Source organism: Chanos chanos, chromosome 5 (genome assembly GCF_902362185.1).
Source record: "Chanos chanos chromosome 5, fChaCha1.1, whole genome shotgun sequence".
NCBI lineage: Eukaryota > Metazoa > Chordata > Actinopteri > Gonorynchiformes > Chanidae > Chanos > Chanos chanos.
The window spans coordinates 18,237,841-18,261,065 of record NC_044499.1 but is presented as its reverse complement, the minus strand read 5'-3'; the positions used below and the strand labels follow the sequence as shown (position 1 = coordinate 18,261,065).

Below are 23,225 nucleotides of genomic sequence, written 5' to 3'. Positions count from 1 at the left end.
ACAATGCACTTGCATCTGCTGTCTGTGCCAAATTTCATGAGTTTTTAGACATCGGAAACACAATCTACCACCACAACTACTGCGTCCACCACAACTATGTTTTTGTTGATATTTCTTATATGTTTTAGACAGCTAAAACAGCCTGGGGTCAAATTGACCACAAAGAACATTGATGCGTATAAAATGTGTACAGGACATTGAAAATATAGCATCATGTCAATTTTATGTTTACCCAGTTGTCATCATTAAATATGAACCAAAAAAAAACCGACGTCAATCATTTATTCAGAGATGTTAAACATTGAATGGGGTCAAAAAAAGTTTGCTCTGTTTACTCTGTAAAATAGGTTGGTTTAGCAATGCTAAAAAAAATGAAGTTTGGAGTCACTGGGTTTCAGTCCGAGTCTGACTCAGGGCTGTGGACTTGGAAAGGGCTTGAAGAAAATGTCATATTCAAAAACATCAGATATTCTTGTCTTGGTCACAGATTTGGTGGAAGCCAGTCATGCTTAACTAAAATAAAATAATTACACTCCTCTCCTCCATCATCTGCCGATGGCATCTTTGTTGTTCATCAGTAGGTGTGCCTCGGTGCTCTTCAGGAGAAAAGTTGTTTTCTAGGCCGCGCAGTCTGCCTCTCATTCAGGTACATGTTTACATATGAATTCAGGAGATCATCAATTTTATAACCCTTCACAAGAAAAGGACAAAATCATTAATTCATCACTTAACCACTAATAAATGAGGCATTATTTCATATTAATAAAGAGGTACTGTGGAGCATGCAGCCCTTACCACTGAGGTCTCACAGAGTAGACTGTTCCCCTTCACAAGGTTCCCTATGGTCATGTGAAAGTAGGTGGCCCCACTCGACCAGTTTGTGATTTTGCTGAATGGGTACATGGCCAGCTGATCCTGTTGATGGACAGAAAGACAGGCAGACAGAAGGTGGATAGAGAGAGAGAGAGAGAGAGAGAGGGAGGGAGAGAGAGAGAAATAGTTATATCAGTAGATAGATGGATAGATATACACAGATCAAACAAGGGAAGAATTATTGTCACGCCCTGGTTCTCTCTCTCGCCCCCTCTGCTGGTCATTTTTATGTTGTGTATTCACTTCCTAGTCAATCATTAGTTACACCTGGCTCAGTCAATCAAGGCTTGCTCTCAGTTTGTATAAATGCCCTTGATTTTCTCTCTGTTTCTTTGAGTGGAATTGTCATTATGTGATGTGTGTGGTGAGTAGCCTGAAGTCTGTGAGTTTTGAGAAGTCTTTTCTTAAGCTTGTGTTTTGTTCCTGGACTATTGTGTTTACTTGGTTGTACCTTCTTCAAATAAACTGAGCTTCTCTGCACATGCACCCAGTATTTCCTTCAGTTTGTGGCATATTTTGTATTTATTGCACAAAAATTTATTTCACTATATAGGCCAGAGCAGTGGGGTACATTTACCCTGTACAGCAAAACAGAAGTAACTACTGCTCTTGTTTGGTAACCTATGCAGCTCAGACCACTAGTATGTGGTTACACACCAGCTCTAGGGCCACAGCTGGATTGGTTAGCCTAGCAACTGGTAGTCTGCCGTGAATGCTAACCATGTTGGCTGGTTAACGGTCAGCTGGGTCATGCCATGACATACAATGACACTGATGAGGGATGACAAGAATGTAATGCAATATCATGTCTAGTTTATTCTGGTCAGCGTTGTTAACTTGAATTTACTATGTCTGAATGAGAGAGAGGTTACGTGGAGGTTAGTTCTCAAAAGTTTTAGTCATTCATTTCTGGAAATAAGTTAGAGAACAGTTCACAACACAAACAGACTATGCTTGAAAATACCTACACACTCCTGAGGCAATTCAGCTATCCAGTTATATTCAGAAAATAAGCCTTTGTCAGTGTTAGCTGAAATTCTCACACCTGTAGAACCATAATTTCACCTGCAATATTCATCGCTACTGCTCTTACCTTTGTTCCGGGGTTGAGGAGACTGACTCCTTGCTTGCTGATTGCCATGGTTAACACACTGGGCAGCTTGCGCTCAGAGGTTTGCTGTGATTGAGGGAGCATATTCCACAATGACAAATTAGCATTCAGAGTCAATGTCACTACATGCTGAAAATATGTACCCCACCATAACCTACTTTCACTTCAAAGAATGCACAGCCAAACGTGGGCCAGTTAGAGATGTGTTTCAGGAACTTGACTTTAGCTTCCTCCACTGTCATACCAGCCTGCTTGTTGTAAGAGGAAATGATGTGCTGGTGGAGTAACAAAGATAGTATGGCCATTAAACACTGTAATATTGAACTTCTCAGGAACAAACATATGGCATCTAAAAATGATAAATATGCTGCTATTAACCAAAGTGATACACAGCTAAACCTCCTCCTAGATGGTCATGGACTCACCAGGATCTTTTCAGTCCTAATCAAACTCACGTTCTACTATTTAAAGACTCTCAGGACCTACTTCAACCTGGTGTAGTTTGTAGTTTTTTAGAAGGTGTTTTTTTCCAGTGTCTGTATTTCAACTGAGCCTTAAACCTAAATTTAAATGTAAACTGGTATCAACAATAAGAATGGTTTATATGACAAATATGCTGCTGCTGAGGGTCACCTTTTTCCAGTCCTCAGGGGACATGATTTTCATTTGGTCTGCGGGCACAAGGTCCTTTAGCATTTTGGGGATCATGACAAACTGGGACTTGTCAGAGTCCACCCGTATTCTGAAGAGCAGTCCTGCTAGAGTAAACAGGTCCTCCTTTGTGACTTTGTGGTATCCTCGCAGGTACTTTGGCAGCTCCTGAGAGAAGACAACAGTGATCATTTAGATGCAGTTCCAATAGTCTGGATACAGCAATGACAGATTATGTGAGCTCTCACCATGTTTTTCTCAGACAGGACGCTACAATTTACCTCATGCAAACTTGCAAACCACTCCATGGAGCATAGTGAATAATTATTAAATATAACATATCATTGATAGGGCAGCTGTAGACATCAGAAAGTTTATTGTTCTAAAAAATCAGTTGCTCTTCTACACTTGAATAATCCCTTATAAATCACAGGCATAATTTCATCTGATTATGCTCTGTTTAGGCTTTGATAAGGCTGACAACGATGACAACAAGTGCATGTGCTCCCAAGTGCATTTAGAGTATGCTCTCAATAAAAAAGGCAAATCATACTATGTTCTCACTAAAAGATATTGTAAAATGGAGGGCAAAGAAGTGTGCATGTTGTTTGCAAATAAAAGAGAGAAAATGAATCTTTAATGTACTACATGTTGTGTCAGGTGGTGGTACTTGGTATGCTGAGGATGACAAGGATGAGTAAGTTGGCTTCTGGTCGCCCACCTGTGGGAAGTGAAAGATGAAGTCTGCAGCCTGGTCTTTCCCGGGAATCACGTTGAACCAGAGCTTCCGCATGAACAGGACTAGGTAGGGTGTGCTTGTTACCAGACCTTAAATATAAAAGCAAGTGTCAACAAAAGCTCAGAAATTGGGGCAGCTGATCAATGTATTTTCTTTGGTGGAAAGGATAAAAAAAAAAAAAGCTGTTTTAGCTTTGTCAGTTAGCTTAGCTCCTTATTTATGACTCAGCTCACCCTCTTTGACCCTCCTCGCTTTCTTGGTGGTGTCTGTTAGTTGCCTCAAGTTGTCAAAAAAATAGGGCTCGTCACTCATGCTCACCACCTACGTGAAACACAGACAAAAGCACAGGGAACTTTAATGTGTCACTCCAGACTAATGGCGCCGTCAAAAGGGTAAAGAAACAGTTAACTTCAAAATGGACATTCAAAACCTTGCTGGAGGTTTTCACAAAGAGGCTGTATCCATCTGAAGAGGAGATATTGAGTTTGTTTGCAATGCTGCGACAGAGGTCACGGATTCGTGTCGTCGTGGTAACCTCGAAGATCTGAAAAGACAGAAATGAACGAGAAGCGTGGAAAAAATATTATGTAAAGGAAATAGACAGAAGTAGTCTCAGTTTTAAAAACTGGTGCCTCACCTCAGATGTTTCATTGGGGAAGTGAACTTTATGGAAGATCTGGGTGCTATTCTGCTGTATAGCGTCCAGTTCAACTTGGTGGGGGGGCAGTTTCCTGGCCTCCATACTGTCAAAGACAGATAGAAGCTGAGTTCTTTTAAAATGCAACGTGTCAAGGCAAAGAAAAATATACATGCAGAAAAAAAAAAACCTGCCAGTGAATTCACAGTATTGATCTCTCAAACAGAACATGCAGGCCTCTATCTATTTTTGCTCTCTGGAGCGAAGGGGGAAGTAGATCTACTTTAGTGAGCTCCAGCTTAGATTCATCGATGACTGCAGCCATACCTGAGCATTCCCTGTAACCGCTGCAGGCAGGCTGACGCTAGAGGTTCTCTGGGTCTGGACTCCAGGAAGCGCTGGACATGTCTAAGCAATGACTGACTGGGAGGAAACAGACCACAGCACAGCCACAGGAGTTGCCAACCACGCTCCACGCTCACCCTGCAGGAGACAGACGACAGTCATCTTCCAAGACATCTGTGGCCCCATGATAAAAAAAATGTACAAATTGATTATGCTGCTCTTACTAACCCGTTGTTGTTGTTGGTCAGCTGTTTCATGATCTGGCAATAGATTTCATCTCTTAGATCTGTGTGTAGAGTTGCAGATCCAAAGATCTGGTCTGTCAGCTCAATGGGACTCCGTGCATGTTTAACAGGATAATCTCCCATGTACTTAAGGATTGGTAGAGGTCACATTAAGGTAAACAGACATGTCTCTCATGTGTGAATTAATTGATCGCAGTAATTCATAATACTGAGAATGGATTCAGTGACGAAATGTCTGAGCAATCGCATGAATGATGATGTAAACATTCATCTCTCTTCCATCTCTCTCATTCTATCTCTGTCTGCGCTGTGGCCTGTCTGTCTTATAAACAGTGTAAAAATATGTGCTCATTCCAGCTTAAACTTCAAAGTTGACCAGCCACTTGGCTTATTCAAGTTTACTCCACTTCTAAGCAAGTTTTCTATTTTAATTTCTATTTTTTCTATCATACACCAACTTCTTTTTCTTTTCCTTGTCTTAGTCCCCCCTCTGTCTCTTTTGTAAGATGGGAAGGATATCAGTGTGGGAGATGCAGGCCTGTTGGCTGAGTTCAGAATTGCCCTGTAGACTCTTCAGTAGTGGTTGCTTGAGTGGTTCTTTGGAGACGGCCCATAACTTCTCTTTGTTTGCAGTTCTAAAGTAAAGTAGATGTAGTATGTGTCGTTAGCATAAGTCCTTCCATCACTGGTGACACTGTACATTTAATTTTTTTTTTTTTAACCTAATTGGTGAAACCGGTGGTATAGAACACTTGCTGTTACAGAGACAAAATTTGCATTGAGACAGGAGAGGAGGAGCACTGATCTATTACCTAAAGTAATCCAAGGAAAACTCTCTGAGGGAGAAAAGAGCCATCCTGTCTGTGCTCACTTCCTCCTTTGGTGCAGAATTCTGCCAAGGCTTTCTCTGTTCTGGCTTCAAGCTCAGAAGACTCTGGAGAGGAAATTAATCAAATGCATATTACAAGCAAACAAACTCTCACTGTCACACTTTCAACACGCCAGCCAGTTACTCACCAGTACTTCATTGGTGGGCTTATCTAACGTAGCCAGAACCATGACGGAATCTTTGGAAACAACCCCCACTGCTCCAGTTCTCTCATTCCTGGCTTTAAGCCAGCCTTCTTCAAGAGAATACTCTCCATCTTTCACAATCCGGAGCAAATCTGCTTTCTTAAAGCTCAGGATTGTAGAGTCACCTGGAAAATGAAAGGAAAGAGAGAAAAAACAGGTTCATTCCCTTTGAGAACCAGCTTTATCCTTCTTTCACATATGCCAATAGATTTCTTATCATATTTTTGTGATGTCAAGTTTTGCCATGTGTAACATATGTTATTATAGTTTAGACCACTATTATCTGTACATTCAATTCATTAACTCTAAAGAATAACAACAGAGACTATACACATTTCAATAGCACTGTTTTGTACATTACCACTGGTTTCTCAGTTGGTTTAGCAAGTTTCTAAGTTTACTTAGTTGTTATACACAATGTCTTCCCTTAGCAGTCCATTGTGGTAAGCTGTGTTTACATGGATAATACTTAACTGAATATGAGTGCTTTAGTTCAGACAGTCTGGGGTGGGAAGAGCCTACTAATGTGCATTCAGTCTTTAGTACCTTGTCTGATGGCATCATGCTGGGCCACAGCATAGACTGAACGATTCTTTAACTCAGTCAGAAATATGTCTACCAGCTCCACCATCTCTTCTGCATTTTTAGATCTCAGTGTGAAGTCTCCTCGCAGAGTAGACAGATATGCCACTTCTGCTTCATTTCCTCCATCCTCACTAAGAAAAGACAAAATAAAGGAAAAATTAAGGAATGAGAGGCAATGGAAGATGACAATGATTGCGCATAAATTTTGCTTAAGTCTTAGCAGAAACTGAAGCAGCAATGACAGGCAGTGAGTAAATCACTACAAATGTTTGTATGATATACACTTTCTTGTTACCAGGTACTGGCAACCAAGTAAAACTGGGTCAGGTGTATCTTAATATGTGTAGTCTCAACTGAGTCCACTGAGAAACTATTGAGTTAAAATACATGGCAGCAGGGTAGAATCACCACACCTCATTAGGCTGATTTCTGTCAGCTCTGCATAGGAGAGTTCTAGAAACTTCCGTTCTTTCCCCTCCTGAAATGATATTCCCTTCCAGCTTACTGCCACTACAAACTCTTCCTGAGGTAAATTTGGACCTGTGGAAAATATACAAACTATTTAAAGAATTCATCTAATATTTCCCACAAAGCCTAGCTCATATCATTAGAACCTAAAATAAGAGGATATTACAATTTACAACTTACAATTTGGTATTTCGCAGATGCTTTTAAACCAAAGCAACTTACAATTAGCCCATATTACATATTACTCAATACATGTTGGAGTATGACAAACAAACTGAACAGAAGAAATCACCTGAGACCAAAGATACATCAAAAAATTTGGAAAAATAGATCGGCCACTTCAGACGGGCATAATTGACCACTTCTGCCTTCACAGAGTGAGGGGTAGCACTGGAATTCATGTAGGCACCCTACAACACATAAGGATACGCACAATACACACACAGATAAATACAGATCTTCTCCACATTTGGTATCATCTACCAATAACAGCAGCCACTTTTGACCTTCATGTAACAGTGACGAACATTAAATAAAAGGTTTGCATACAAAAAACACTGTACCTGTGTGAGGGCTGTGTTCACTAACTGGATCAGTTTAGTTTCAGATTTTTTTTCAATCAGACTGATATTGATGCATTCCTGAACCACCTTCTTCAAATTCGCTGGACTGACTGATGATCCATACTGAGTGTAGTAGTGTTTAGCTGCAAGCTGTATGTAATCATCCTCCTAGATATGGCACAGTAAAGATAAAAGATATGATAACAGAGTTACAATGAATTGACATATTGTCTCAAGATAAACCAGGCACCAGTTAAAAAACTATGAGTAACAGTCATGAAACCATGAGCAACAGTGATTTACTGGTCCCCACCCGGCGTGTAGTTTTTCAAATGTGGTCCTGGTGAGTCTGTGTCTTACTGGGGGTTTTTTTTCCCCAGCAATTTTTTAGACAATGAGAACAACTAGTTTTCGTTTTCATGTAAACTTGAGCAATAAGGGGCTGGACAACAGATTTTCATGTCCTGGCCTGGAAAATCACTACCATAGCCAACTGAATAAAGTCCAATCATGAGCAAGCAGAAAAAGGATGTCATTGGAGTGTTTTTCTCCCTAACCTTATCAGACTGGTAGTCTCCAGACTTTAAACCGTGGATGACCTGTCGGTAGATGAGGTCTGTACTCAGAGGGTCATCGGTGCAGTTGTACCAAGGCGTGAAGAGTTCTTTGCGGAAGTAGAGACGCCATGGGGCATCCTTCTCCTCCCTGCCATTCTTTCTCTCCTCTTGCTCACACAGAAAGATGGCATCCATCAGGTGTCCCCCACTGCAGCCTAATGACCAAAACTACAAATCACAGATAGATTGCCTCAGTTCAGCATCAGTTCATTAATTACACAGGACCCACCACTTTCCATTATTTTACTTACAATTTATCAAATGAATTCTACCTCACTGCCTAAAGCTGGAGAAGACTGTCTCCATTACAGTAATAAAAACAAACATTTTTGCGACCAAATTCAGGGCGTCCAGGTCGAACTCAATTTCAAAGCAGTGCTGGCAAGCTTTGTTTTCGGCAGATTAAAAGAAAAGGTAAATAAATGTGTATTTTCAGGTTATACCGGTGAGATTTTACAAACCTTGTCGTAGAATTCTATGTAAAGGGAAAATCCAAAAGTGTCCTGGAGGCCTTTCTGCAGGGCAATGTGGTTGCACACTTCAGCTGAAGTAGTGGCTGAGTCTAAAGCACATTCGATGCTTTGTCCATCCATCAGACTCACTGAGGTCAATATGGGCTCCTTGTTCTCAGCTGCCTGTTTGTGAAACCATTGAACAGTTAGTTCTATGTGATTTTTACTGACATGAAAAAGAAAAAATCCTACAGTCTGTCTTTAATGCGATGTCTACCTGTAGTTCAATTGCGCATGGAGGTTCACTCCTCTCTCCATTGGCCAAGGTCCGCTGTAAACGAGTTTCACACCGAGATGCTTCATCTTTGGGCCCACGGCACATGAAGCTCTGAAGAGGCTGGAGAACAGAAACAAAGAGAGTCTGTTAGAATCAGCTGAACTGAATAGAAGAGAAAGGGAAATGCAGATATACGTACTTTGAGGAAAAGCTCTGTTGGAGGGAAAATACTAAGACACATGGACAAGAGGAGCCAGCCTCTGTCAAAGCTTTCCTCATTCTTGTTGTCCACCAGCTGCTTACAAATCTGGCAATAGATCTCATCTCTGGAAAACAGAGAAGTCAAGGTTAAACTGGCGACAATCATAAACTTTTTTTAAAAACAGAATGCATTACTACATATGTGGTTAGTGTGAAGTTGTTCACTGTATACAAAATAAACCTTCAGTAAATTAGTCTCAGTCAGGTATGAATTACCTTATGCCCCGTCTTGAAATGCCATATTCAATAATAGCATGCAATTTTTCCAGTGGTGTCATTGGACGATCAAAAGTAGGGCCTTCTCCAATAAGTATATCATCTTCTTCCTTCACTGTCTGTATTGTGGGAATGGATAGCATCTGCTCCTCCTCTGAGATCTGTAAGTACATAAAAAAAATTCTCCTCAATAAACATGGACTGAAATAAAACTTGACTAAGTATGTATATGGCTGTCCAGGGTTGCCCTCTTCCTAAAACAGTCCAGTGGGATTTAGGAGTTGGAATTTTTTTTTCTTTTAATATTGCTGACGGTCTCACCTCCTCAGGGATGAATGAAGGTTTCCTTATTCCAATCGCAGTTCCAAATCTATGCTGCTTCTGTTTTAGTCTCAACAGTTTCTATCAACAGTTAGAATTTGAATCATCAATAACAGGCAATCAACCAGTGAAAATGCAAGACAAATACATCTGAACGTGAGGCTACATCAGTGAGTGAGTGGTCTCTGAGCATATTTATTCAGATGAGACATGGTCTATCGTGACGAAGAACGCAGTTTTACCTGGTCTAGGCCAACCAGGTTGCTTAGGCGTCGTGCTTGTCTCTGACCTAAGTTCTTCTGGATTGGGTCCATCACAGCAGAGACCCGTGCATGCCTGGGCTCTGGCATATCCCCCATAAACCTCAGTATGATCCACCACACAGTGAGACAGGCCTTGAGAAGAGAAGAGAGATGTCTTGGTCTGAAGCCAGAGCAGTACATCAGACTCCTCATCGTGCTGGTCTAGTTTGGATAACCTGTCTTCATCACTGTAAGTTATTTCAAATTGTATAAATTCACCTCATTTTAAAGAACCTAATTGCTAGGAATAAGTGAAGTATTCACCAGTGTATCACCCTCATCCTCGTGACTGAGCAGAGACTGCCTCAGTCTCTGCTGGATGTGTGTGTGAGTTGCAGAGCCCTGAAAGTGCAGCATTGCAAATCTGGAGAAAGAGAACTCATCATCTTCTTCCTCTGGCTTAATGAATTTGTCTTCTGCTGGGGCATTTTTCAATTTGGTGAGCATCACCTTCGGGTCAGCTTCCGGTGTGGCTGGTTTCAACTAAATGAGTAGTATCAAATTAACACAGTATACTGTTTTACACTGAATAAAACTGAAGTTATACCAAGCATAATTACAATTATACACACCTGACTGCATTTTGTAAACTGGTTAAAATTTAAGGAACAGGTGGCATATGTACAGTGGTGGACAGTAACAAAGTACATTTACCTGAGCACTGTACTTAAGAATATTTTTCGAGTATCTGTACTTTACTTGAGAATCAATTTATCTTGAAACTTAAGCGGATTAATTTTCCTTTCTAAAATGCGATAGGCCATATTGTGTTTGTCACAGGAGAAAAACCAATCACAGTAAACTACTCCTACGCTGTCAGTCAAGTTCAAAGTGTGTGCTGCATTGGGTTTTTTATGGATTTGCCCACCAAAATGTCGTATTGGGACCGATGTTACGTTTCAACTAGTTTTCAGGCTAACTGGTTCTGTAGGCACCTGGTCAGGATACCTCCTGGGCACCTCCCTGTGGAGGTGTTCTGGGCACGATCAACTGGGAGGAGACCTCGGGGCAGACCCAGGACACACTGGGAGAATTATATATCTCGGCTGGCCTGGGAACGCCTTGGGATCCCCCAGGAGGAGCTGGTGGATGTAGCTGGGGAAAGGGATGTCTGGGCTACCCTCTTCAGCCTGCATGAATGAATGGTTCTGTAGGCTAACCGCGTTAATGCGCTGTGTTCGCATAACTTTTTTTGTAGATGGCTGTGAGGTAGTGCTCACTGCTCACATATCCAGTCATGTTCGCTGCAGTAGATATGAGATGCGACTTGAAAATCGTAAATAATATATTAGTGAATGTATGACGAATCTGGTGACAGAGGCAGACCACAACTGCTGCTGTTAACACAGTGCATGAACGTGCACAGGAACCAGTTAGGTTGGAAACCAGTTGGGACATAACACCGGGTCCTGTGTGAATCCACTGCTGACACATTCTAATAACTAGTGAAAATGCCGAGTTAACATTACTAACTAAAGTCCTTTCAGAAATATGTAAAAACTATCACTACATGTTCCATGATCAGTTTCTCCTTTCCACTTTTTTAAACACTGAACTTGTATTCTTGCTTAATCACGATGATTATGATGATGATGATGATGATGATGAAAAAGCTAATAATAAAACACTATCATTGTTTCTGATTTACAGAAAACACACACATACATACACTGCCAGAGCTGTGTCAGAACACTGGCATACTGTTTTGTGGGGGTGGGGTGGGATGGGGGGTGTTAAAATAAAAAAATGAAAACGACAATGGCTGTCCTTTTGGTGATTCAGCTGTGTTTCTATAGGCTTTGTAGCATATTCCACAATCTTTATTCTACAGGTTCTACAAGCAAGTCAGTGCATTCAGTAGATTGTTTCAGGGTCATTAGGTTCTGTGCATTGTGGCAACAATACATTAAAATGTACTTTTGAATACTGAAGTATTTTTAAAAGCAAGTACTCCAGTACTTTAACTCAAGTAAAAGTTGGAGTAATGTAATGTACTTTGTCCACCTCTGCATATGTAGATCAAAATGCTGACAAAGCATACATAGCATTGTAATTCTGTCAAATACACATCCTTTCCTCCTTGAGTTAAAACCTCACCTTGGGGCTAAGGCGCTCCTCTGATTCAACCTCACTGGGCAGGAAGTCAAACATGCTGTTCACTTTTTCCTCATCGTTAACATCCGGTGATTGCCGATCAACCTCGTCTTGTGGTTGTTTCATCTCCAAAGTAGTCACTGTCGGAGACTCACACTCCTCAGCAGCAAGGCTGGCCTTCAACAAGAGAAAGCAACAATGAGATCACCACAGAGTTTTGGTACAATCAATGCAACACACAAAACTGAATTCAATTCAACCCAATGAGTCACACATCCATAGTCATTCTAAATCTCATTCTCAGCCTGACCACAACCAACGAAATACATCTTATTCAAACTCACATTCTCTTCCTCAAAGGTTTGGCTGGCATAGGCATCTCTCCTGCGCTTCAACTCTTTTCTGGCCAGATAGCTACGGGCATGTTTTTGCAAAGTGACAGCAGCTGCACGCTGATGCAAATACTGCCGGAGGTCACCGCGACTGCGGGCTATAGCCTGCAGTCGAGCATAGCCCTGCTTCAGCTGAAACAAACAGGATATACAAATATGATACAATGGAACACATAGAATACAAAACAAGAAAACAAACAAATGCTTTGTTGATTCCTCTCCAAAATCGGAACCTTTTACTGTCAATATCGATGCATTTTATTTGATATGTTGGAATTTACCTTTTTGAACGCTTTCCTCTCTCTGCAGCCACGCCAGTGCTTCTGTACGACCACAACGGCTTTTTTCTTATTCACAAAGGCTTTCCTACACAAAGGAGAAAGGTATTTAGCCCTGATTTGTTATACTTAAACCACTATATGAGGAAAGAATACAATGAATAGAGAAACCTCTCTTTGTGACACAGTAGAACTCTCTGAATGATAACAGCTTTCCTGTTCAGTTCTTCCTCTCTCTTCTGCTCCAGGAAGGAGTCATGGCAGTCCTTGCAAGGTAAGCAGAGATGTTTATGGCCTAGAATCAAGTCTTGAAAGATGAAATAATGCCAAATCTTTATCAAAAAGTCCCTATATTTTATGGATCCCAATACCTTGAGAAAGATCTTAGTCTTGCCAATCCTCCAGTTGTCGACATCTCTGATCACAGATCTGCAGATAGCATCACAGCACTTTTGCACCGGTTCCTGGATGATAAAAGATTCATTCGATGAAGATCAAAGATAAGAGAAGGCAAACAGCCAATCACAACATGGACTTGAGGCATAATGATATAACAAGTAACTAATTTATTGGGTCTATTTCCATATGTTTTATGTAATAACCCTGCAGGTATACTGTGTGAGGTTGTTCAGTGATCAGTATAGAACATAAAAAGCACAGCTCAAAAACATCATCTTCTGCTGCTTATCTTGTATTGTTTTGCTGATGCACATTGTTTTCAGCACTTTTATATTTTCTCATTGGTAGAGGTAGAGGACACTATATCTCACTTTGTTGGGGTCACAGTCAACTGTCTTCAGCAGCACACGATATCGCCCAAGAAACTCTTCAAAGGTGTGACGGATGGGGTAACCCAATTTGCGGATTTTTATGGTCTCCAACATTCCAGAGTAGCGCATTTGTTGCAAACACAGTTCTCTATCAAAAACCTGAGAAATACAGAGACAATAAAAGAGGCAGAAGTTTATCTAAGAAAATTTAGAGGGTTTGTATAAAGCTTTGTACCCTAGTGGGTATGCCGTTAATCTCAGGATAAATCTCTACACACACAATACCACTACTACTACCACTACTACTACACACAGTCAGTATATTAGAGCCAGGGCCTCATACCATGGACATCTTGCTGTCATTGGGTTTGAAACATCGGATGAAGAAAGGCTGGCAGATATTCAGGGCTTTCATCAGAGACTCCAGAGACTGGCGGAACTGGTTACTCAGTGTGGACAGGTGCCTCCTGGAGTCATTCGTTTGCTGTGTTGAAGAAATACTACATTTATATGGGTGAACTCTAAGTGGCACTCAGCTAAAGAGAATGCAGCTACAGAACAACTGATTACAAAAACAGATTCAACAGCAATCCAGCAGTATCAGAAATGATATTTCCAACTACACACTTACTGGTGTAATAAGGCTGCTGTATAATTCAATAATTAAATGTCGCCTTTTTCCATTTAGAAAGAAACAATGTGTAACAACTAATACTAATGTGGGTCTGCCATAACTATGCTATAATAATCACTTTTTCCATTTAGAAAGAAACAATGTGTAACAACTAATACTAATGTGGGTCTGCCATAACTATGCTATAATAATCACTTTTTCCATTTAGAAAGAAACAATGTGTAACAACTAATACTAATGTGGGTCTGCCATAACTATGCTATAATAATCACTTTTTCCATTTAGAAAGAAACAATGTGTAACAACTAATACTAATGTGGGTCTGCCATAACTATGCTATAATAATCACTTTTACCATTTAGAAAGAAACAATGTGTAACAACTAATACTAATGTGGGTCTGCCATAACTATGCTATAATAATCACTTTTTCCATTTAGAAAGAAACAATGTGTAACAACTAATACTAATGTGGGTCTGCCATAACTATGCTATAATAATCACTTTTTCCATTTAGAAAGAAACAATGTGTAACAACTAATACTAATGTGGGTCTGCCATAACTATGCTATAATAATCACTTTTTCCATTTAGAAAGAAACAATGTGTAACAACTAATACTAATGTGGGTCTGCCATAACTATGCTATAATAATCACTTTTTCCATTTAGAAAGAAACAATGTGTAACAACTAATACTAATGTGGGTCTGCCATAACTATGCTATAATAATCACTTTTTCCATTTAGAAAGAAACAATGTGTAACAACTAATACTAATGTGGGTCTGCCATAACTATGCTATAATAATCACTTTTTCCATTTAGAAAGAAACAATGTGTAACAACTAATACTAATGTGGGTCTGCCATAACTATGCTATAATAATCACTTTTTCCATTTAGAAAGAAACAATGTGTAACAACTAATACTAATGTGGGTCTGCCATAACTATGCTATAATAATCACTTTTACGGCATCAGAATCATGTCAGTTACCACATATGTTCACACGTATTCAACTCCTCTTGACCAACTGCCCAACTGGCTAATTAGGGTCATTAGAATAGTACTGAAATATCATTTCATTACTTATACCTTCAGAGAATTTGTCGGAGTCATGATGATCCTCCTGTTACTTGGTGCCATGGCTGTTTTTGAGTTCAGCTCAGACTCAAAGATCTCCCTGAGCAGCTTGTTTGAGGATCTCTCAATCAGTTTAATGATATCGGTGCTCAGGGTGTCTCGGTTTTTCTCCAAAAATCCTGAACGAATGTAAAATAACTTTATATATAACACGATATACAACATTATATTTGGATGTCAACGTATGATAGAATGTGAAATTTAGTGTAAAAGTACATAATGTTTATCAAATATAGTAATATCCTTAAAGACAAAAGACAGACCTTTTAAATGTGCTCACTGACATACAAGAAAGTTTTGAAACCGGCAAAGCAATCATCATTATAGATATTCTCACCTACATATTTTGATAAGTATATGCGAAGCTTTGTGCTTGAAAAGGCATTTTCCAGTTTTCAAGCTCCATGGAATACATTGTTAATAGAAGTGGCTACATGGATTCCTATACTATCTCAGTAATGAAATACTAACTATTATCAATGCATGCGATACTACATTTTCTTTTGTGGTACCTTTGGGGTCATAGTAGACTTCCCCAGCAAAGTGCTGAATCCCAAACTGGTTGTGATGGTTGGTCCTGGATGCAATGTACATACTGTTTCTCCCATGCACCTGGTTCATTTTGTTCAACAAGGTGGTGTCCGTACCCTGTTACCAAAACAAAAAAATATATTTAAAATACCAAATAAATGAACACAAAAACACAAACGTACATACGTAAGAGCCCTACATTATGCATAATTTCAACCTTTTTTTTTAAAAAGAAAATGCATAGGTACTACATAATGGGAGGTTGATGCTGACAAAGGAGCAAAGTGGATGTGTTCCATCAGTACCATCTAAAAAATTAAACTACTCCTTCTTCTTTGTGTGAGGGTTCAGGATGAGACAGACCTTTGGAAATTGGCTCTCTTCGTCAATCAGGGCCAGGATGTTGAGGGGTTTCCCTGCCAGCAGATCCAGAGTTTCCTGATTGTCATTGAAGGCAATGTGTTTCCAGACAACGCCTTCCTTGGCATACTCCGCTTGCTCCAGCTTAAACACATGCCTCACAAAGAACTGCTGTAACTGCTCGTTGGCATAATTGATGCATAGTTGTTCAAAGCTGACCAACACAAAGCGAAAACACAAATTCACTCAGCGAGTAAAATTCATCATAAATGGAACAGTGTTTGAAGCTTCACAATAAATAAATGAATAAATAAAAATGAAGGTGTAATTTGGGAGATGTGATTTTTAGCTCTGCTTCTTGGGGTCCATTTCAGATTTATCAAATCTATATATACTCTTTAATATTCCAGCACATACCTGTTGTTCTTGAAGTCCTCAAATCCAAAAATGTCCAATAAACCGATTGAGTTTCCAACATAAGCGGACTCATTAGCCTCACGTCTGTAGACTGCCTTGTTAATTTTCACAAATATCCAGACAAACAGTCTACTATAGACGGCCTGCAGAGACAAATGAACAAAACAAATGAAGAGCTCATTTGCAAAAATGGATATCTCCATTTTCATAAATCATGATTTTTTATTGTGCATTCCAGGTAATATCAATAAAACTGCAGTCGGGATGTTTTGATTAAGTCAAAATAACTCAACAAAATACAGGTAACTCACAAAATCAAACTTAGTTGGAAAATTGTAGGGTTTTTTGTTGTTGTTGTTGTTGTTGTTGGGGTTTTTCGTTCGTTTTTGGGGGGTTTTTCTTTCAAATGTAAAGTTTGTTTTTTGGCAAAAACAAACAACTCCAACAGTCAATTTTTGGCAAAAGCAGATAACTCCACATTTCATGTTTCATGCATCCTGTTCTACTTTATCCGTTGTGGAATAAAGCACTCGGTTTATCTTGCTTAACTCCTTGGTAGACAGTCCAGGGGTGTATTCCAGAAAGCGAGTTTAGTGAAAACTCAGAGTTAGTTAACTGAGATCAAGTAGTAAACCTTCTAGTAAAAGATCCCTATGGCTTTGTTTTCCTAGGAGAACGAGGTTTACTCTTTACTCTGAGTTAACTAACTCTGAGTTTTCACTAAACCTGCATTCTGGAATACCCCCCAGATGCCTGACAAACTTTTTCTAAGTTGTGTTTACAAGCAATGGAGGGTGCAAAACGTGAACTTGGAATGCCTTGACAATGGACAATAATGGCTTTGTGACAAACATAGTCAGGGTTCAGAATGTGCTATGTGTTAAGAATAACCCACAACAGTCAGTTCATTTTTTAAAGGATAGCGTTTATCGGTTTCTGCAAATGAACTCTTCGAATAAACACTGAAAATCAGTAAGTGTCTCCTGGAAATGTCTCCTCTGAGATACAGATTCCAGTAAAATTCTGATTTGTACATTCAATAAAATGTCAGATTTTACCATATGCCCACCCACCAATTAAATTATCTGTGAAATTGACTGCTTAAATTCACAAATAAATTATATAAAATAAATTGTTAAGCTGATATATTGTAGCTTCATTTCTCACAAAAACCTGGTTTCAGATTCCTGTATTGTTTTAGCCTAAGAAAAATTGATTCAGTTAGATTAATGTTCCACGAAAACACAATATTTAGTTTTTGAATTCCTTCTAATTACTAACAACATCATGCAAATTAAATGTGTGTGAATAGCTTCTTTGAAAGCAATAACAGCATCCAGAAAAACAATAGGTAATAAAATTGTTTGTGACTGTACTGATTTCATTTTAGAGGCAGAAATATTAAAAATGGACACATAACCCCGAGGATATTTTGAGGAGAGACTATATACCTTCACCAAAGCATCCCTGCAGTATTTAGCCTGTTCTGAGCTGAGAGGTTTGGTGACATGTTCTCTGTTAGTCTTGATGGAGCGATGAGTTAAACTGTTCCCAAGAACAACTGTATCAACCTGAACAGGGAGAAAGATTGATTAGCATAATAAAACAAATGTTTAACATCAATTCTAACATGGAAAAAAGTCTCTGAATCAAAAGGGAGGAGACTCTGACTCATCATTCTCACAGCCGCAACATGGAACCTATACACGTTCAAGGGTGGCAGATATAAAATTCTGATAAACAGATAAGAACTGCCATCAGCAGTACCTCGAGCTGCTTAGCAGCAGTTGTAAAGTGATCAGATGACATCACATCACAGCCCTCCATGTTATTCAGTATGGTGGCTAAAAAGAACATGAAAATAGTCATGGAACTGCACAGGGGGAAAAAAACAACTTAATTTGGTTCAGTTAGAGTCACAACCCTATGAATCACATCATACACACACACACACACAAATACCTTCAAAATTGACATTGCCCATGTGTAGGATGGCAGCAAGTAGTTTGAATATTTCCCAGCTTTCCCTCTCTGTGAAGGTCAGAATCTTCAGGGCTGAACGAACCTTTTCATAATCCTCAGCATCGCTCCGCCATTCAGACTCCACACACTCTGCCTGAGGTAACAACAGATGTTTAACAATTACTAATTAATCATTTTCTCTTCAATACAAAAACATATTCCTTTGAGGAGATTTGTCTTATTACGCTACTATAACTGAACACTGACAGGTGAAAAAACACTTTGAAGAACGTATGAGGACTTGACACACCTCACCACTCAGGTAATTGAAATCTTTGGCATCACCCAGAGAGAGAATCTTCTTCTGCTCTGCTGGCATACCCGACAACATGCAGTAGAATATGTGATAATTCCGTTCATTGGGTGCCTTTGATACAGGAGTGAGAAACACAAGTCATGACATTTTTTAACCACCGTAAATTAAGTTGTCAGGAGAGCTTTAACCAAGTGAAGTAATCCTAATCATGTAGTCTTAACTATGATCAAATAGAAGATGGTGTAAGCTCGTGTCCCAGCTTGCTTACCTGGTGACACACTCGAGACTTTTCCAGCAAGTATTGCTCTATGTGAGCCCCATTAATGACACCATCCTTATTGAAGAAGATCTCCACATACTTCCCAAAGCGACTGGAGTTGTCATTTCGGATGGTTTTGGCATTACCAAAGGCTGTGAATGGCAGAGAGCTGATGAGCCTTCAAAAAAGGACAACTTTTCCAGATGTTCAGTGAACAATGATGTCAAATAAAGTAAGGAGTCAGACGCATGCCTCCTGCAGCCACTGAGAGGTGTTACGGAAATCTTAATCTAACACAGCTGATTATATCAAAAGGCTCTTCAGGACTTTGACAACCTGACTCAGGTGTGTCTCTGCACTCGGACCGAAAACTTCTATACATGTTGTCTCCTCTGGTCAAAAGCGGCCTGTTACTGAACGACATTTAAAAATAGCTTACCCTCCAGGATTGGATTGGCCTGCAGGATTTGTTGCTCTATCCAAGAATGCTGGCCACTCACAGCTGCCAAGAATTGTAGGATCAGCTTGGTACTCTCTGTCTTTCCTGCGCCCGACTCCCCGCTGTCACAAAGATACAACAGATGCCCACTGCTAATAGGTTTTGAGGAGGATCTCTTCTTCTATGGCTTAAGTGTAGTACAACTTTGTTTCGTACTACTGCATCTTCTTCAAGTACAGGGCAGCAATAAAAGTTAATGAAATGAATGAAAATGGCCTACATTTGCTGAAGACATGCTACATTATTCTAGCTCTATGCATATTGTAGTAGTGGAAAAGGCTTGTTGTATGGGTTGGTGTTTGAGCTGGACCAGTAGCTCTTGTGATCACCTTATGATGCAGCACTGGTTGCGCTGCTTCCTGCGCATGTTGAAATAGCAGGTGTCTGCTATGGCGAACACATGCGGGGGCAGCTCACCCAGCCGGCGGCCATGATAAAGGCGCACCTGGTCCGCTGTGTAAATGGGCAGCAGCTGGTAGGGGTTGACTGCCACCAGGACCGAGCCAATGTAGGTCTTGATAAATCACAACACAGATACACGCCAGATTGAAATCATTTTGCAACGTCCTAACAGTTTGTTCATGATTATTATCGTAAGAATAACAATAACACAACACATTGTACAAAACTTAGATCTAGACCACGCATGGATCACGTATGTTAAAAGTGAAGTGATCTCATCTCTAGTTGCAAATGGGAGGCTCACATAGATGACGCCTTGTTTGTGGCGGATGTGAAGGTTCCGTAGAAGTCCAGCCTCATGCATGTCTCCGAGACGGATCATGTCATCAACTCCCTCCACTGACGTTGGGTGCATTGGTCTGAGAGTGGCTGCCTCATTCTCTGAGATACGGTGCTCCTAAAACAAACACACATTATCCTCCAAAACACTAAAGTAGCTTGAAGGGAATATTATAGAAAATATGAATATACTTACATTTCCTTGATCATCACACAGATAGCACTGCCCATTAAATATATTCTTTACACGGGCTCCAATGGGCACCCCATTGCTGGAGTGAAACCAAACAAGGTCTCCCTAAAGATCAATCATGACATCAGAAAACTGTATAGAACATATATGAAGCTAACCTTTGTGCCATCATACACAAATCTATTTAGGACTGGTTCGATTTCCTGTACTGAACAACTGTGCGACAACATCCCATCATTATTCAGTAGACCGACAAAGGTTTGAACCTCAAGGAATGGCTAATGTTAAGAGACTTACCTTTCTTAACTCCACCATGACAAGAACCAGTTTATTTCTAAACACTGTAGATCGAATGATGCAAAAAGAAAGAGAGAGCAATTAGAATTACTGTATATGCACACTGTATGTAAAATTTCTAAAATACGAATTTGTTTCAGTAGAATCTAAATGAACACACCCCAAATAAGATGTCTTGCTCACTTTAAATAGCTTTAACAGTTTAACATTTTCATTAAATATTTGGTCATAAAGATTGCTCCACTACACTTATCCCTCCTTAAATGAATAACTTCGTATTACCTGTGAATAAGGGCTGAAATGGAAGTTTTTCTTTTCTGTGGAGCCATACGTGTCCTACAAGAGGCTTCCAAGTCTTCTTCGTAAAGGAAACCAGGAAATAGACTTGTCCGGATTGCGTTTTTATGACATTTTGACTTTGCTCTGTTGTGTAAATGAGTCAAGCATTTACAGTCGCATGTAGACGTCAAGAGGCACAGGAGAAAGCCATTATCTGCATGTGTGCTTCCCTGATCTCCAGTTCTCAGATTTTCGATAGTGACTAATCAATTGCTTAACAACCAGGGCGTCAGCAAATGCGCATTAACCAGTGATAGCGAAGATTGTTTTCTATGGTAACGGTAAACTAACCATACCTTAGCTGGATCTATCATTCATTTAAGTGAGTGAAACTCATGGAATGGAATGCAAGAACGTGTTCACCTGATCTACCAATGGACTGTGACTAAAATTTATAATGTGACCTTTGGAAACAAAAGCTAGTGTATGCATCAGCCCTGTCAGTGATGATGGAGCGGCAATCAAGAAGTAAAGCGTGGTGCACCAACGAGAAGTGAAAGTGGGACCACTGTACATTATTTTATTCTAGGGCGTTACTGGTCTTAAAGGTTATGACTGCACATTCCATTCATGTTACCTCCCCTTACATCTAACATTTGACCTCAAGATCCGTGGCTTTTACCGTTTTATAGTGCTGTCTTTCCAAGCACAGGCAAGGTTAGAGAAATAAAAATTTCCCGTAATGTTTAGAGGAAAGAGGGCTAGAGTTGTGTGATCCCTTTCCTTGTTCATAAAACTTACTGCTCTATTTTTGTAATTATTTTTGTTTTTCTGATTTAATTTGCCGTCATTTTACAGCCCAGTGATATCGGTGAGATGGCTTCTTGTACCATGTCATATCCACCCACGTAACACCTGGTAATAAACAATGCTGGCAGAAGATGTCCTTTCTGCGATGTGTCTGTCTGTCCTTCCCAAAACTAAACAATCCATCTATCTATCTAATCTTCCCAAAATTAAATAACGAACAATTTTTTAGCTAATGACCGCTTGGCATCTTTCAAACAATGTCAAATCTGTTTATACTTTTGAACCTAATATTTTACAGTGCTGTTTCTCAGACCTCTTTTGCAACCAACAAATATTGATAGCTGGGGTTTGGTTCAATACAACATACTTGAGTAGCTACTTTGTCATTGATATTTAGTTTATTGAAATTTCCAATCATTTTTCATTATTCTTCTTATACTGTCCAACCAGTGTATTTCTTGGTATATTGGGTGGAACCACATTGCAAACAGCAGTTCCAAATACAAATGCTTTCCTTATCTCCATAGCAATGAGCCATAAAACATTATGAGATTATACAGCACACACAAAAGGGTAGCGCAGAGCAATCTGTGTGGTCTCATGTAATAAAAGTGTTACTCTTATTGCTCACACCCCAATTCAAGACTTTTCTCTCGGCAATGAAATGCCCCTTTAAGTACCATGAGTAAGTATGCTCATAATGACATGATGTAAAAATTCTGTCTCCTGTTTTCACCAATCCACAGTCCTGCTCAGTTTACCTTACCCAAAAGCTGGAAGAGACCACAAGACAATCCTGGTTATTTGTCTTATCTCAGTCAACACCCAGCAGTTATGCTGACTAATTTATGTAACCAGTCACCTCTGCTCACCTGCTATAAAGTGTACTTTCCGAAGTATTCCAGGTGCAAAATTCTGGTTTCCCCAGAACTGCAGGTTATGACAAACTGTACCAGGAAGGGCTACTGACAACAACTCGACAAAAGAAGACTGAACGTTTGTAGTTGTCTACCATTACTGACTGGGTGCTCAAAGTAACCATCCAGAAGTCAAACACTCTCACTTATATATACAGTCCATAAAAATGGGCAGAAAAAAAACCCCTTCAACGCTGTATTACATGAACAAAGCATTTTTACTGTGGTGGTGCAGTGTGGTTTGAAACAGGAGGGAAATTAATCATATAAATGTTTGTGTGCGTGTGTGTGTGTGTGTGTAGCACAGCATACTGGTACCTTTGAATCAAAGAACAATAATGGATACATAATCTGTGCTGCAAATGAAATGTATTCATATCATAAAGAAAGGAAAACCATGTCAAGTATTACAGACAGTTTTCCCCTCCGTAATGAAATGATACTGCAGACTTATGTTAAATGAGGCATTGCTCAACAGACTGTGGATATTCAGAGCAGAGAATAGCACAACGCTAACCAGGCCAAGAGACAATGAAACCAGAGATATTCAAATCTTCATCAGTCATTCTTTAGATTAGTCAATGATCCGGTATTTCTC

General features: G+C 39.8%; 1 protein-coding gene across 1 annotated transcript; it reads right to left on the bottom strand.

Annotated features, from left to right (window-relative positions):
* Nucleotides 1-598: 598 nt before the first annotated feature.
* myo7bb (myosin VIIBb) lies at nt 599-20,639 on the bottom strand. The gene is made up of 47 exons (XM_030774726.1): nt 20,622-20,639; nt 20,328-20,429; nt 20,097-20,249; nt 19,720-19,904; nt 19,331-19,452; nt 18,901-19,043; nt 18,627-18,743; nt 18,317-18,464; nt 18,122-18,198; nt 17,806-17,925; nt 16,355-16,497; nt 15,941-16,151; nt 15,559-15,694; nt 14,999-15,165; nt 13,615-13,755; nt 13,272-13,430; nt 12,873-12,965; nt 12,673-12,767; nt 12,505-12,589; nt 12,176-12,355; nt 11,835-12,008; nt 10,002-10,220; nt 9,678-9,830; nt 9,436-9,516; nt 9,115-9,257; nt 8,837-8,963; nt 8,638-8,757; nt 8,370-8,543; nt 7,849-8,076; nt 7,292-7,459; nt 7,021-7,138; nt 6,674-6,800; nt 6,222-6,391; nt 5,619-5,800; nt 5,414-5,535; nt 5,121-5,236; nt 4,585-4,738; nt 4,339-4,494; nt 4,012-4,117; nt 3,805-3,918; nt 3,608-3,695; nt 3,357-3,463; nt 2,618-2,803; nt 2,143-2,259; nt 1,967-2,050; nt 796-915; nt 599-691 (listed from the first exon to the last, which is right to left on the bottom strand). The coding sequence occupies exons 1-47, from the start codon at nt 20,637-20,639 to the stop codon at nt 599-601; spliced, it is 6,342 nt and encodes a 2,113-aa protein (XP_030630586.1).
* Nucleotides 20,640-23,225: the final 2,586 nt, after the last annotated feature.

Excerpts from the sequence above, each read along its gene's own strand:
- myo7bb (XM_030774726.1), bottom strand. Across the intron at positions 15,166-15,558 it reads AGTCTACTATGACCCCAAAG|GATTTTTGGAGAAAAACCGA; the intron begins GTACCACAAAAG and ends ACATTCGTTCAG. Across the intron at positions 9,831-10,001 it reads AGGATGAGGGTGATACACTG|GCCTGTCTCACTGTGTGGTG; the intron begins GTGAATACTTCA and ends TCTCTTCTCAAG.